Source organism: Populus euphratica, unplaced genomic scaffold (assembly GCF_000495115.2).
Source record: "Populus euphratica unplaced genomic scaffold, PopEup_1.0 scaffold81.1, whole genome shotgun sequence".
NCBI classification, from domain to species: domain Eukaryota; kingdom Viridiplantae; phylum Streptophyta; class Magnoliopsida; order Malpighiales; family Salicaceae; genus Populus; species Populus euphratica.
Window position 1 is genome coordinate 552,787 of NW_011499945.1, and position 11,610 is coordinate 564,396.

General features: G+C 33.2%; 2 protein-coding genes across 2 annotated transcripts in view; one reads left to right on the plus strand and one right to left on the minus strand.

Annotated features, from left to right (window-relative positions):
* Positions 1–2,126: 2,126 nt before the first annotated feature.
* LOC105137466 (nuclear pore complex protein) lies at positions 2,127–7,177 on the plus strand. The gene is made up of 9 exons (XM_011043210.1): positions 2,127–2,771; positions 2,882–2,935; positions 3,139–3,198; positions 3,300–3,410; positions 4,204–4,269; positions 4,346–4,432; positions 5,591–5,692; positions 5,787–5,936; positions 6,275–7,177. Exons 1-9 carry the CDS (start codon positions 2,328–2,330, stop codon positions 6,368–6,370), a joined length of 1,170 nt encoding a protein of 389 aa, XP_011041512.1. The 5' UTR covers positions 2,127–2,327; the 3' UTR covers positions 6,371–7,177.
* A 575-nt stretch (positions 7,178–7,752) lies between these two features.
* Positions 7,753–11,610, minus strand: part of LOC105137467 (mannosyl-oligosaccharide glucosidase GCS1-like) — a 9,028-nt gene continuing 5,170 nt past the window's right edge. Inside the window, exons 14-22 of the mRNA XM_011043211.1 lie at positions 11,529–11,596; positions 9,959–10,108; positions 9,822–9,872; positions 9,636–9,692; positions 9,003–9,140; positions 8,759–8,850; positions 8,575–8,684; positions 8,342–8,405; positions 7,753–8,211 (exon numbers count right to left, since the gene is read on the minus strand). Coding sequence (XP_011041513.1) covers positions 8,073–8,211; positions 8,342–8,405; positions 8,575–8,684; positions 8,759–8,850; positions 9,003–9,140; positions 9,636–9,692; positions 9,822–9,872; positions 9,959–10,108; positions 11,529–11,596 — 869 coding nt within the window. The 3' untranslated portion in view covers positions 7,753–8,072. The remainder of the gene's footprint in view (positions 8,212–8,341; positions 8,406–8,574; positions 8,685–8,758; positions 8,851–9,002; positions 9,141–9,635; positions 9,693–9,821; positions 9,873–9,958; positions 10,109–11,528; positions 11,597–11,610) is intronic.

Here is an 11,610-nt window from a genome sequence, read left to right on the forward strand (position 1 = left end):
TTATCTTGCCATTTCGTAATTCAAGTAAATTCTCTTTAATTGTCTTATTTATAAATAATTAAATTAAAGGTGATATAAAAGAGTTATCTCATTTTAGAAATGACTAGATTGTTTGCGCATGTTACGATGTGAGTTGGAATAAATTTTTCTTGAGTATGAAAAAAAATCTAACTATTGCTAATGTTTTTTTTTTTTTAAATAAATTTAACTCATGTGATAGTTGATTTGATCAACTTGATAAGTTTAAAAATAATTTAGATAATTAATAAAAATATAATTTAACTTATAAAAATTCAAGATATTTTTTTTTAAATATTGAAACGATAATATATTAGATCGATTTAAATCAATTTGGGTTAACCCTTTAAATTCATGACTTAGATAATGAGACTATGATAATTTTATATATAAAAAAAAATATAAAATTTAATTCCCAATCAACCCAATATTGAAGAATGAAATTTAAAAAAAAAAATACTTGAGTTAACTTGTTAAACATATGATTCAGGTTATGAAATCGATATAATATCATAGATAGAGAACATAAAAAATGATATGAGCCAATCCGGATTAACTTATCAAACTCGCAACCCTAGTCATGAGATTGTGATAACCTCATAAAAAATAATTCAAATAAATTATGAAGTTTAATTTCAAATAAACTTGTTATTAAAGAATGAAATTAAAAAAATCAATCTAAAAAGAAAGATATAATAAAACAACCCGAGTTAACCTTTAAAACACGTTACACATTTCATAAGATTAGGATGATATCACAAAAAAGTAAACAAAAACAAATTATGAAACTTAATTTCAACTCAACTTAATGTTAAATAATGAAATTAAAAAAAAAATTAAAAAAACAAAAAAAACTTGAGTTAACCTGGTTAATCTACAAAATAGTAATCCGAGTTATGATAATCTTATAAAAAACAAACTAAACTAAATCATAAAGTCTAATTTATAAATAACTAAATATTAAAAAATAAAAAAAATATTAATAAAAAATATTTAAGTTTACTAAATTATCCCACCAAACTAATAATATAAACTAATCACACTTAAAGCAAGAGAGAATGCAGCGATGGCAGGTAGGGTAGGATTGAAAAATAAGAATTAATTTGAAAGTATTTATATTTCTTATGAACTTGTAAATTAAGTGTAAAATCATTATTTTGCTTGATTTTGATGGAGTTTATTTATTTTATATAAGTTAAGTATTACTTTATTGATTTTCAATTTCAAGTTTTCAATCCTAATTTATATATTATATACATAAAATTTTATAAATTTACAAGTCAATTGATGATTTTAACAATACATGCATTATATTATTTGGGTGTGTTTGAAAGTAAAATAAATTTTTGTTAAGATTTTTTAAAATTATTAAAAAAACATTAAATTATTTTGATATTAGAAATAAAAAATAAAATATTTTAATACAATTTTAAATAAAAAAAATATCATATAACACAATGCTTAAAGAATGATGCATTGATTGCTGATTTTTTTAAAAATTAAAGTGGGCCTGAGGCAACATGCTTTATTTCATTTTTCTTTTTTCGATGTATTCAGTTTTCTATTATTTCTTTATAAAAGGTTTTTTTTTTCTATGATTAACATTTCGTTGAGGCTCTACAATTAATTCATAGACTCTATTTTTCTTATATAAATTTATGATATTATATTTTATTTATCTTTAGTGATATATAATTTTAAGATTATGTTATTTTTTTTTACACAGCTTGGAATATATTACTAAATACAAATATAACGATTTTTTTTATTAAAATATGTCAAAAACACATAAAAAATAATAAAATCATAATGAATTGAGATTTTTTATTTTCAAAACTTATTGATCTATGAGGAATGGCTTTGAAAATATTTATATAATATAGCATTGAAATTTAAATATGCACCAAAGTTTATTTTTAAAAATATTTTCTCAGCTACAAATAGCCTAGATTCACATTATTTTTTTTAATTATATGTCAATTCAATATTTATTAAAATTAATTTCGAATTATTTCAAATTTAACTAGATTTATTTGAAACTCAAACTTTTTTTTCAATCCCAAAAAAACTAGTTAGTTATTTACAACCCGCTCCGCTGCCTTTAGAGGAGCCCATCTCCGTAAAACCAAACTCCACACAAACCTAAACATCAATTCTTCTTGACTAAAAAATTAGAAGGAAAAAAAACTCAAAGCGGCAAAGAGTCAAACACTTGAGCTACATTAGGCACGGGGACTGTCATTACATGACTTGAAAATCACCATCAATCAAATATTTCTTCTCCTCTCCATTCTCTCCCAACGACAATAATGTTCGGTACTCCGTCTTCCACTCCTGGGTTTGGCACGCCGTCTTCTACTCCGGCATTCGGCACCCCGTCTTCTACTCCCTTATTCGGCACCCCCTCATCAACACCAGCATTCGGCACCCCATCTTCCACACCAGCATTCGGCACCCCATCTTCCACACCAGCATTCGGCACTCCTTCAACGCCGGCTTTCGCTTCTGGAGGATTCGGCTCTTCTTTGTTCTCTACTCCATTTACTTCTCAAACTCAACAGCAACAGCAGCAGCAGCAACAAACTCCGTTTTTTCAACAACCGTCTGCTACTGGTTTCGGATTTCAACAGCAACAGCAGCAGACTCCGTTCGCTACGCCACTTCAAATGACACCGTTCCCTACTCCTCAATTGACTACTCAGATGGCTCCGGTTGCTCCTCTTCCTTTCTCTCTCGCCGATCGCGACATTCAGGTTTGTTTTCCCTTTCTTTTCTTATGCCTAAAACCCTAATTTAGATCGGTTTCTCTTTGTTTTTTCTTTTTCTTTTTTAATATAGATATAATTGTGAGTTTTGATCGTAGGCAATTGTGGATGCTTATAAGGAGGAGCCTGGGAACCCTAAGTATGCATTCAAGGTGCATTTCGTTTTTTTTTTATGACTTTATGTGTTTGGTTGCATAGAAAGTTAAGGATAATTAAAATGCATGCTTTCTATTTATTGAATTCTGTGCCTTTTTTTTTTCTTGAATCCGATTGGTACTTTTCTTGCTGTTTCAAAGTGGTCTGTCTGATTGAGGAATTAGATTTTTGGAGGTTGACATGGTTGTTGTGTTGGCAGTATTTGCTGTTAAGTGTAACTGATCCACAGCATAGATTGAAGCCTGCTGGTGTATCAGAAGTGAGTCTATCACTTTAATTTTAGTTTGCTTTTATCACTGCTTTGTGGTTCTCGTTGATTTTATGTTTGGCTAAGTTTGGAGAATAGTTTGCTTTTGTTAGATCATGTGGGCGGAGGCTATGGCAAAGCTAGAGGGTATGGACAGTGCAGATAGAGAACGCCTTTGGCCTCAGCTTGTTCAAGGTTTCAAAGATCTTTCTAACCGCCTGAAGGTAGTTTGTTCTTCATTTGAGGCGTCGTTGTATTTTTTTTTTTGTTGAATAGGATTTTTTATTTAGCAGTTTGTCTTGTGAGTGATTGACAATTGGCCATCAACTTCTTTAAGATTCATAAGTATCAACTTTGGAGGAGTTCTAAAAGCTAGAAGTTGGAGCTTAGAAGGTCATATCGTTTAGATTTTTTTGTTTAACTTCTTTAATGCAGTTAGTGATAGTTATCATTTGATTTGCTCTGCCAACTTAGATTGTGCTACTAAGAATATGCTGTATATTTTATGAAGTTCCTTGGTCCTTTATGACTTGAAGAGGATTTTGAGCTCAAATAATGTAACTTGGTTGGTTTAAGGTTCTCAGATTGGTTTCTACCTACCAATCTCAATCAATGATTGTATACCTATCTATATGCTTGATAGTATAAAAAATTTAGGTAATCAGATGACCACACACCTGTTATTGAAGAACTGTTGAAACACAACTTTCCAGTTGAAAGAGTGGCTAAAGTAGCTCAAGAAATGTTTTTGTGAAGGAAAATTGACACAGATCATCATTTTAAGGACTGCTAAGAACGAGGTCATATATTTATATACAGAAGGTGTAGTCTAATTCAGGCTGGATTAGGTAGCTTACTTTTACTCACTGCATATTGCACTTCCTCGTATAAGGAAAATATACTAGAAAAAAATTAAGGTCCTATCTTGGAGTTCTCCTTGCAGTCAGTTTTTTCTGTTAATGGACTATGCTAACTGAATTTTCTAACATCAGAATGCTTCTTGCTAATTTGATTCAGCTCCAAGATGAAGTAATTGTTTCAGATGCAGAGAGATTGCGAATGACCCAAAGCAATGTAAAAATGGTACTGTCTGTCTGCCTTTCCACACCACACATCATATCTTCTGGATACTGTTTTGACATGCAAGTATTCTTTTCAGCTTCAAAGGCATTTTCAAGCTGAGACTCTTCCATGGATTGAAAGAATGAGACAAAAAGAGCAAAGTCTTCAGAGGCGTCTTTTAAGGGTGAGAATGGGTGCTCCCTCTCTCTCGGCACCATAAAATTAAATTTATTTGTTCCACTTGGTCTGTATGGTTGTCATCTTCTGAATTACTCTTCAACATGAATGGTATGCCCTTGTGAGATAAGCTCTCAGAATTTGAAATCCCCTTTAGCTTTTACGTTTCTTTAACATTCAAGGGGAGAATGCATCTTGCAACCCTGAGTTCCAATCTAAAATTGTGCATGAAATAGTTCCATGACACTTGTATATCAAAGTCAGACAAACATTTATGTTAAGTGTATGCACTAAACGAAAGGAATGTAGGAAAGGTTAAGTGTTTTTCTTTACCTAGATTCATGAGCAGGTGGTGTGGTTAAATATATATATATATACAGGGGCGGAACCAAAATATAAAATCAAGAGGGGCCAAAATGCTGTTTATGCAGTGTTTTATAAGAATACTGAGAATAAATTTAAAGAAGGCTGGAAAAAAAATTTCCTTGCAGGGGCCGGGGCCCCTGCCAGCCTCCCCCTGTCTCCGCCCCTGTATATATATATAGTTTGTATTAGATTCTACTTGTTTCCTTGAACTGCCCTCTTATCCATAATCTCTCAAGAAATCCTATTTGATTTGAATGCACAACTTCATGCCACTGTTCTATCCATTATTTTTATGTGAATTGTAGATGGTTAACATCGCATCAATAATTGCTACAAGATTAAAATTTTTGAGTTAATTACAACTCGGTCGTTGTAGTTTAATGAAATTAATTAATTGGTCCTCAAAGGTTCAAAAAGTATTGCTCAATCCCTATGAATTTAAATCCATTAACAACTCGGTCCTTTTGTCAATCCATGTTCTTTTTTAATTTAATTTGTTTTGTCCTTTTTTGAAAAATAGAAAAAAGAATGTATTGCTGGGGCAAAAACCTTCTATAAATTGAGGATGGTCAACTTTGGTCAATAGACTATTAGATCATTTTTATACTAAAGGGACTAAGTTATATTTAATTCTAAACTTGTCAAATTTAAAGCTCAAGGTCCAAAGTGATAATGTAATCAAACTGTGGGGTATCATAATACCCGTTTCTGCTCCTAAGCATTATTGTGTAGGAAATTTATGCATCCAGTACTGGATAACTTATTCTAACATGTACCTTCCCCTATTGCACACTTGAAGGTGATGAGAATAATGGAGGCATTGGAGGGCAAGGGTTGCCGATTGCCCTTAACAAAAGGGGAAGCTGAATTGGCTGAGAAGTTAGTTGTGATAATCAGGCAGGTAGGTGTTTCTTGTCCTCACCCTCATCTTCACACTTAGTATTATCACTTAACCTGCATCTGGAGATGTTATGAACAAGTTGACACCATTTCAGCTTAAAGGATCTGGAGCAGAATTTTCCAGGAGAGTTCATAACCTACTCACTGTATCTCGTGTTCAAGCGAATGGAATTGGTGCCGGAGGTTCTCTTTATCTTCCAGGATCAACCAAAATACAAGAAGAGAGTCTTGCTGATATGCAGGAGGTAAGAGTGGGACAAGTAGGAAGTGATGTGGGGTATAGACGTTACTTTATCAGTTAGGATCCTTATTGCTAAGCTTGTTGCTTCTTTCTTTACCGATGTATTTTACAACCATGATGATATAGTGACATTTAGTCTGGAGTAATTTTATTAATTATTGTCCTTCAAAATAATGCAGGAATGGCACAGCAGCAAAACCGTTTTGTGTGAAGAGATGATCATTTTTCTATTTTGATGAATTATATGGTCCTATACAGTTTGCAATTACAGTTATAATACGCCTGTTTTGATCTTCAAAGGAATATGTATGATAAATAACAATTGACTGGTTTTGTGGGCAGGTTTTACAACAGCAGACTGAAGCTATTGCAAGGCTTGGCAATGTGTTGAAGCGGGATATTAGGGACATGGAAATTATGATGGCTGAGGACACATAAATGACACAATAATTGAACTAGAGATACAAGCACCTGCTGATTCTTGGACATGTTGCCATTTTGTTACTGATTCAATTAAGAAGTGATCTGTGATTGATACAATTCAACTCCGACAAGAGCTGTCATAAACTAATCTCAAACTTCTCTCCCCTCCCTGTTGTGTCTGTGTTTTGTAGCACCACCCCTCTCCCATCCACCCCTTTTTTTGTCTTAAATTTGTTAGGTTCTGCTTGTGACATCACCACCATCAGTGATGGCGAGGGTACCAGATGGATCTTTTTAGCTGTCACTACATTTGTCAAAAGGGGATTTCAATTGATCAAGGAGTCTCACAGCTCGAGGGAGCAAAGGGTCTAAAGGAGTTTCTCTAATAGGCTCCTTATTTTGCTGGTTGTAAAGATTAGTAGTTTGTAATTCAACTATGTGCAAGCTTAGTGTAATGTGACTGATTTCTAGCCTATCCCTTCGTAGTTTTAGGTTTGCAACCCAGCAACGGGAAGGCCATTCATGGTAGAACTTGCAAGATTTGGCGAGGGCACCAGGATTCGAATTCTCAGGTTTTGATTCCTCCAGTTTAACTGAAATTACATATTGGTTCGACATCATTATGCCCACGCCATCATGTTAACTCTCCTGGATATTTTTAAGGTTACCAGCTATGGACATGGAATTTTCAGTGTCATACGTTTAGCCATGCGGGATATTATATAGACTATGCTTCAAGATGAAAAATCTTAGCTTCTCAGTATTGTAAATTATCATGTGCATTTCTTGTGATGTTAATTTTAATAAAATAATTGACAGAGTGCTTATAGAATATGAATATACTAAAGGGTATATTTGAAAAAAAAAAAAAGTGGAATACAATAAGATATATAAATGGTTTCCTAAATTTAATTCTGTTAAGTTAAATTATAAGCACTTTTAATAAAAAAAATTACCAAATATGTTTTTATAGACATAATTAAGAAAAAAAAATGATGTTTTAAAGTTAGTATTTGTGCATAGTTCAGATCAATCATATTATATTTTTAAAAATAAAAAAAATTAGTTTTTTAGCCACTTCAAATATCTGAAATCTGAATGATGACATGGACAATAAATATATATTTGAAGGTGTGGATCTAATTACTTTTTAAAATGATTTTTATTTAAAAATATATTAAAATAATATTTTTTTTAAATTATTTTTGATATTTACACATCAAAATAATTTAAAAACACCAAAAAAATATTAATTTAAAATAAAGAAAAAAAATATAAACTTTTAAATTAACAAATAGGATCTAATACCCTTTACCAGCTAAATTAAGCTTCCGAGTTTTCTTGCAGCTATGACTGCAAATAGCTTCCTGTTGTGATTTCCGGACAACTTACCCTAATTCCATGCCAAAGGTGCATCCGATTACTCGAGTTTTCCTGAGGGACGAAATATAGTAGTTCTGCTGAGGTAAGTTAACAAATAAATACCTTATTGTTTAACCAAAAACGAAAGACCAGGTAAGTTGGAAGGAATTTGGGTATTTGTACAGCAATAAGACGACATGTGCAGAGCGTATGACCATTCTATCCAAAATTCAACCTCCTCAAATTGTGCAAGAACCCACATTCGGGGAGCCCTTTCTTGCAAATGGATCGTACATCATATTTCTCGGGGCTCGTATTTTAAGTTCCTTTCATGGATAAATAAAATTATACATGTTTAGGTATAAGCTTCTGCCATGATTAGGAGGACAAGTGATGTCCATCCCGTAAACAGGCGTGCACCCTTCCCTTTACCCTTCTTCTGGTCATACTGTTCCCACAAAAACCCAGTTTGGTGATAGTTGCGAACCACATTCCTGCAGCAAGGCGGCACAAATTCTTGAATAAAGTGACAAATGTATGTAGGTTCCAAAAAAATAAAGAGAGAAATAAAACGTGGTGCAACAATCTTGTTACATAGGGTTTGCACTTTGCAGTGTACACTACCTAATCAAATTACCCCTCAAGTCATCATAGATTACCCTGGCTCTGTCACTATACGGTCCATTCTCTGCAAAAATTTAAATTAAACAGAAGCATGAACCTTAAAAGGCCCAAAAAAATAGTAATAAAAACCTCACAGCCAAAAGGCCGCCGGTTGTTCTAGTCTCAAGAGCAAAACTTCATGCAAAAACTGCATTGGACCCTTTTTCCTAGTAGATCGAATCGGTGGATAATACCTTTGGAATAGTGGTAGAGTGCAGATAGAATCATGTAATTCATGTTCATCCAAATTGGGCCTCTCCAGTAAGGTGGGTCATGCTCTGTGTTGCGCTTCATGTACATGGAACTATTGCATACAAGATTAATGTCACAGAAATATTTCAGTATCTAGAAGACCACAAAAAGAGATAAAACATTCACCTTGTTTTGGAAAGAGAACGGAGTCCATAGTCTGTCCAGAAAACAGTATTGTTTGAAATGAGGTCAAGCTGTTTTTCCAGAATCCACGAATCCTGCATAAGAAAAACTACAATAAGTTCAACGGAAAGGAACAAAGGAAAGGCATAGCTACACCAAGCTGCAAGGAAGCAAAGACAAGTTAGCCAAAGAAACTGGTGAGACAATTTTTTTCAGTGACCAAAGTTCCATGAAAGGCGAAACTTACAGATGGAATAATTTTCCCCATGAATGGAAAAAGGCTGACATAACCAATATGAGGAACAAGTCTTGATACTGGCCTTTCTAGTACATCACGAACAAGCTCTCGAGTTCCCACCCTTGTCTCTTTCCAACTTAAACGAACCTAGAATGCTCAAAGCAATGTTTAGCATCAGTGAGAAAATTTCATAAGAAAGAGATGCTGTGTTCAACTGTACAAGAGCAAAATATTGATTCCAACATGGCATGCACCTCACATAACAAAAATGCCCAAGGATTTAGCTAAAGTCAATCATTACAATGGGAGCATGCTACAATTCTAAGCCTGTAATTTTAACATCTTCATAAAATATACTGGCAGAACTAGCAAATTGTTGTCCGGCCCCAATCAGAATTTGACTTAAAGATAAAAAATTAGAGCATTCATCCAGAAGGATGAGCTCAAGATGATTTTCAAGTTTAATTAAATATTATCCTCAGAGTAACTTGATAGCAACATAGATGATCCAGATATATTGAGGAGAATATAAATAACTACACAAATAAGCAAATCTGAGCATCATTGACATGTAATCCGGTGTGTCAGTGAACATACATTAGAGGTACCAAATTCTAAGAAAACAGAAACAAAGGAGCGTACCTTTTCTGTATGATTCCCAAAATCAAAATAAGCTCCAACCAAAGGATCAAGGTGCATCTGTACAACATTAAGCATGTAGGATATAAAGAAACAGGAAGTCCCAGCAATAAAAAAATTTCTCACAAGTATTATGCAGTACCAGTTGAGTAGCATGAACAGAAAAGGAATGAAATGCAATAGACAAACCTGATTCAGCATGTCAAAATCTGAAAGTAGCTTAGCTGTTGAACCATATTCCTGCATTCAAATGCTCAAGGACTATAAGGAGTGAATTTGATTTTAAGTTTTAACAACGTTCCAGATAACTAGTCTCCTAGGTATACCTTTTCAGGCTTATTATCCTTCTTAAACAACTGAGTAATGGACTGCATGCAATTTGCAGCAAGAAGCATCCAACACCTAAGATCCAAGTGTCGTTCTTCGTCACTTGGGTGTGAAGCACGAGGATAATCATCCAGCCCAGAGGAAAGTGTCTAGAGGACAGAAATAATGTCAGACTACCAGTGTTGTTGATGGGAAGAAACAGCAGCATAGCTACTAGCAATAATACCACGTAAATTTAGAAACCACCATGCATAATATTTGCATAAAATTTGACAATCATACTCTCAACTTCTTTGACTCCAAAGGGAAATAGTAGGGAAAATACACATTAGTTCTTAAAAGATAGGGCCCTAAGGAAAAAGAAAAAAAAACCTAAATCCTCAAAGTTTCTTGGTGGTTTCAATTAAGCTCTTTCTTCCAATTCCATTGGTAACAGTTAACAATCTGTTAAGAACAAAAATGCCAGACACCTGCCATATCACTTTCTTTGACATCCTTAAAGTTAAAAATTATTGAAAACATTTTTTTTTTAAGTCCTACCTGTGCATTTTTTAAAAGAAAAGGAAAAATACTTATTTTCTTATTGTCTTCATCCTCCATACATCTCAAGTTTACCTCCTTTTATTCTAATCCAGATCTATGGTTTCTGCTGTTAATATTTTAGTGAAATCAAGCTTTCTCTTTGGCTTTATGTTCCTCTTTCTCTTCTTTTAACAAACATTATGCTTCTATTTATTGTTTGTTTCTATTGTTGATTTTTCTGTTGTTAGTTTTGTTTTTAATTTTATGACAATTCTCAATCTCGTGTACCGTTAACCCTTGAATTTAATGTGTGCCAAACCCTTTACCATAACATGATTTCCCAACTTCTTTCATGGATTCTTCTCCTACAGATACTTTAAAAAGAACACAGGGATAAGGAAAGCCAGTCATCAGTGAATTATCTCATTTACAAACATTAACGCAAAAGGCTCTGTAAATGGTACAAGTGGCTATCTGTTGGACAATTTGAAAAGACAGGGAAGAGCAAATGGTTTCCAAATTTCTATTTTCAGAGAGAAGTCAGAATAGCTCTTGGCAATTCTTTGTTCAATTGTTATTAGCTCTTTATATAATTCCCTCAAATTGAGAACATTTTCATGTTGGTTTATAAAAGATGAAATAATATTGTCCTCTAGTAAAAGCTAGAAGTGTGAGAATTCAGGGTTTTTTTGAGAAGAAAAGTTCAAATAATTTTCCTGCCTGATTTAATTTTAACAAAATAGTAAAATTCACTATAAACAATTCTTTTCTCTAATTTGTATTTTTTTCACTTTCAACATTTTTTGGCCAATTAATTGGATACTGTGCAAGCATTTCTCCATCTTCTAACAGTGCATGAGTTGTAACATTTGTTATCATGTTTTTACAATGAAGTTGAACATAAGAGCATAATTGAAACTACTAGGAAATAGGGGCCCAATTGAATTCTTCTAAAAATCCAACTGTCACCAACATGGCACCACTATAATCTTTAGGACTTATTTGTACTTTTCAAAGTTTTTGAAAAGTACAAAACTGTAAACTCACCTTTGGGTTTAGTTCCCGAGTTACTTTGTTGTCTCTCCCATGCCAATAATAGCTGCCCATCTCTTTCCCTGCATCCACAAAG

Bases quoted from the DNA above. Each gene is read 5' to 3' on its own strand.
- LOC105137466 (XM_011043210.1), top strand. From the start codon at position 2,328: ATGTTCGGTACTCCGTCTTCCACTCCTGGGTTTGGCACGCCGTCTTCT. The intron at 2,772-2,881 runs GTTTGTTTTCCC...TTTTGATCGTAG, and splicing joins TCGCCGATCGCGACATTCAG to GCAATTGTGGATGCTTATAA. The intron at 2,936-3,138 runs GTGCATTTCGTT...TTGTGTTGGCAG, and splicing joins ACCCTAAGTATGCATTCAAG to TATTTGCTGTTAAGTGTAAC.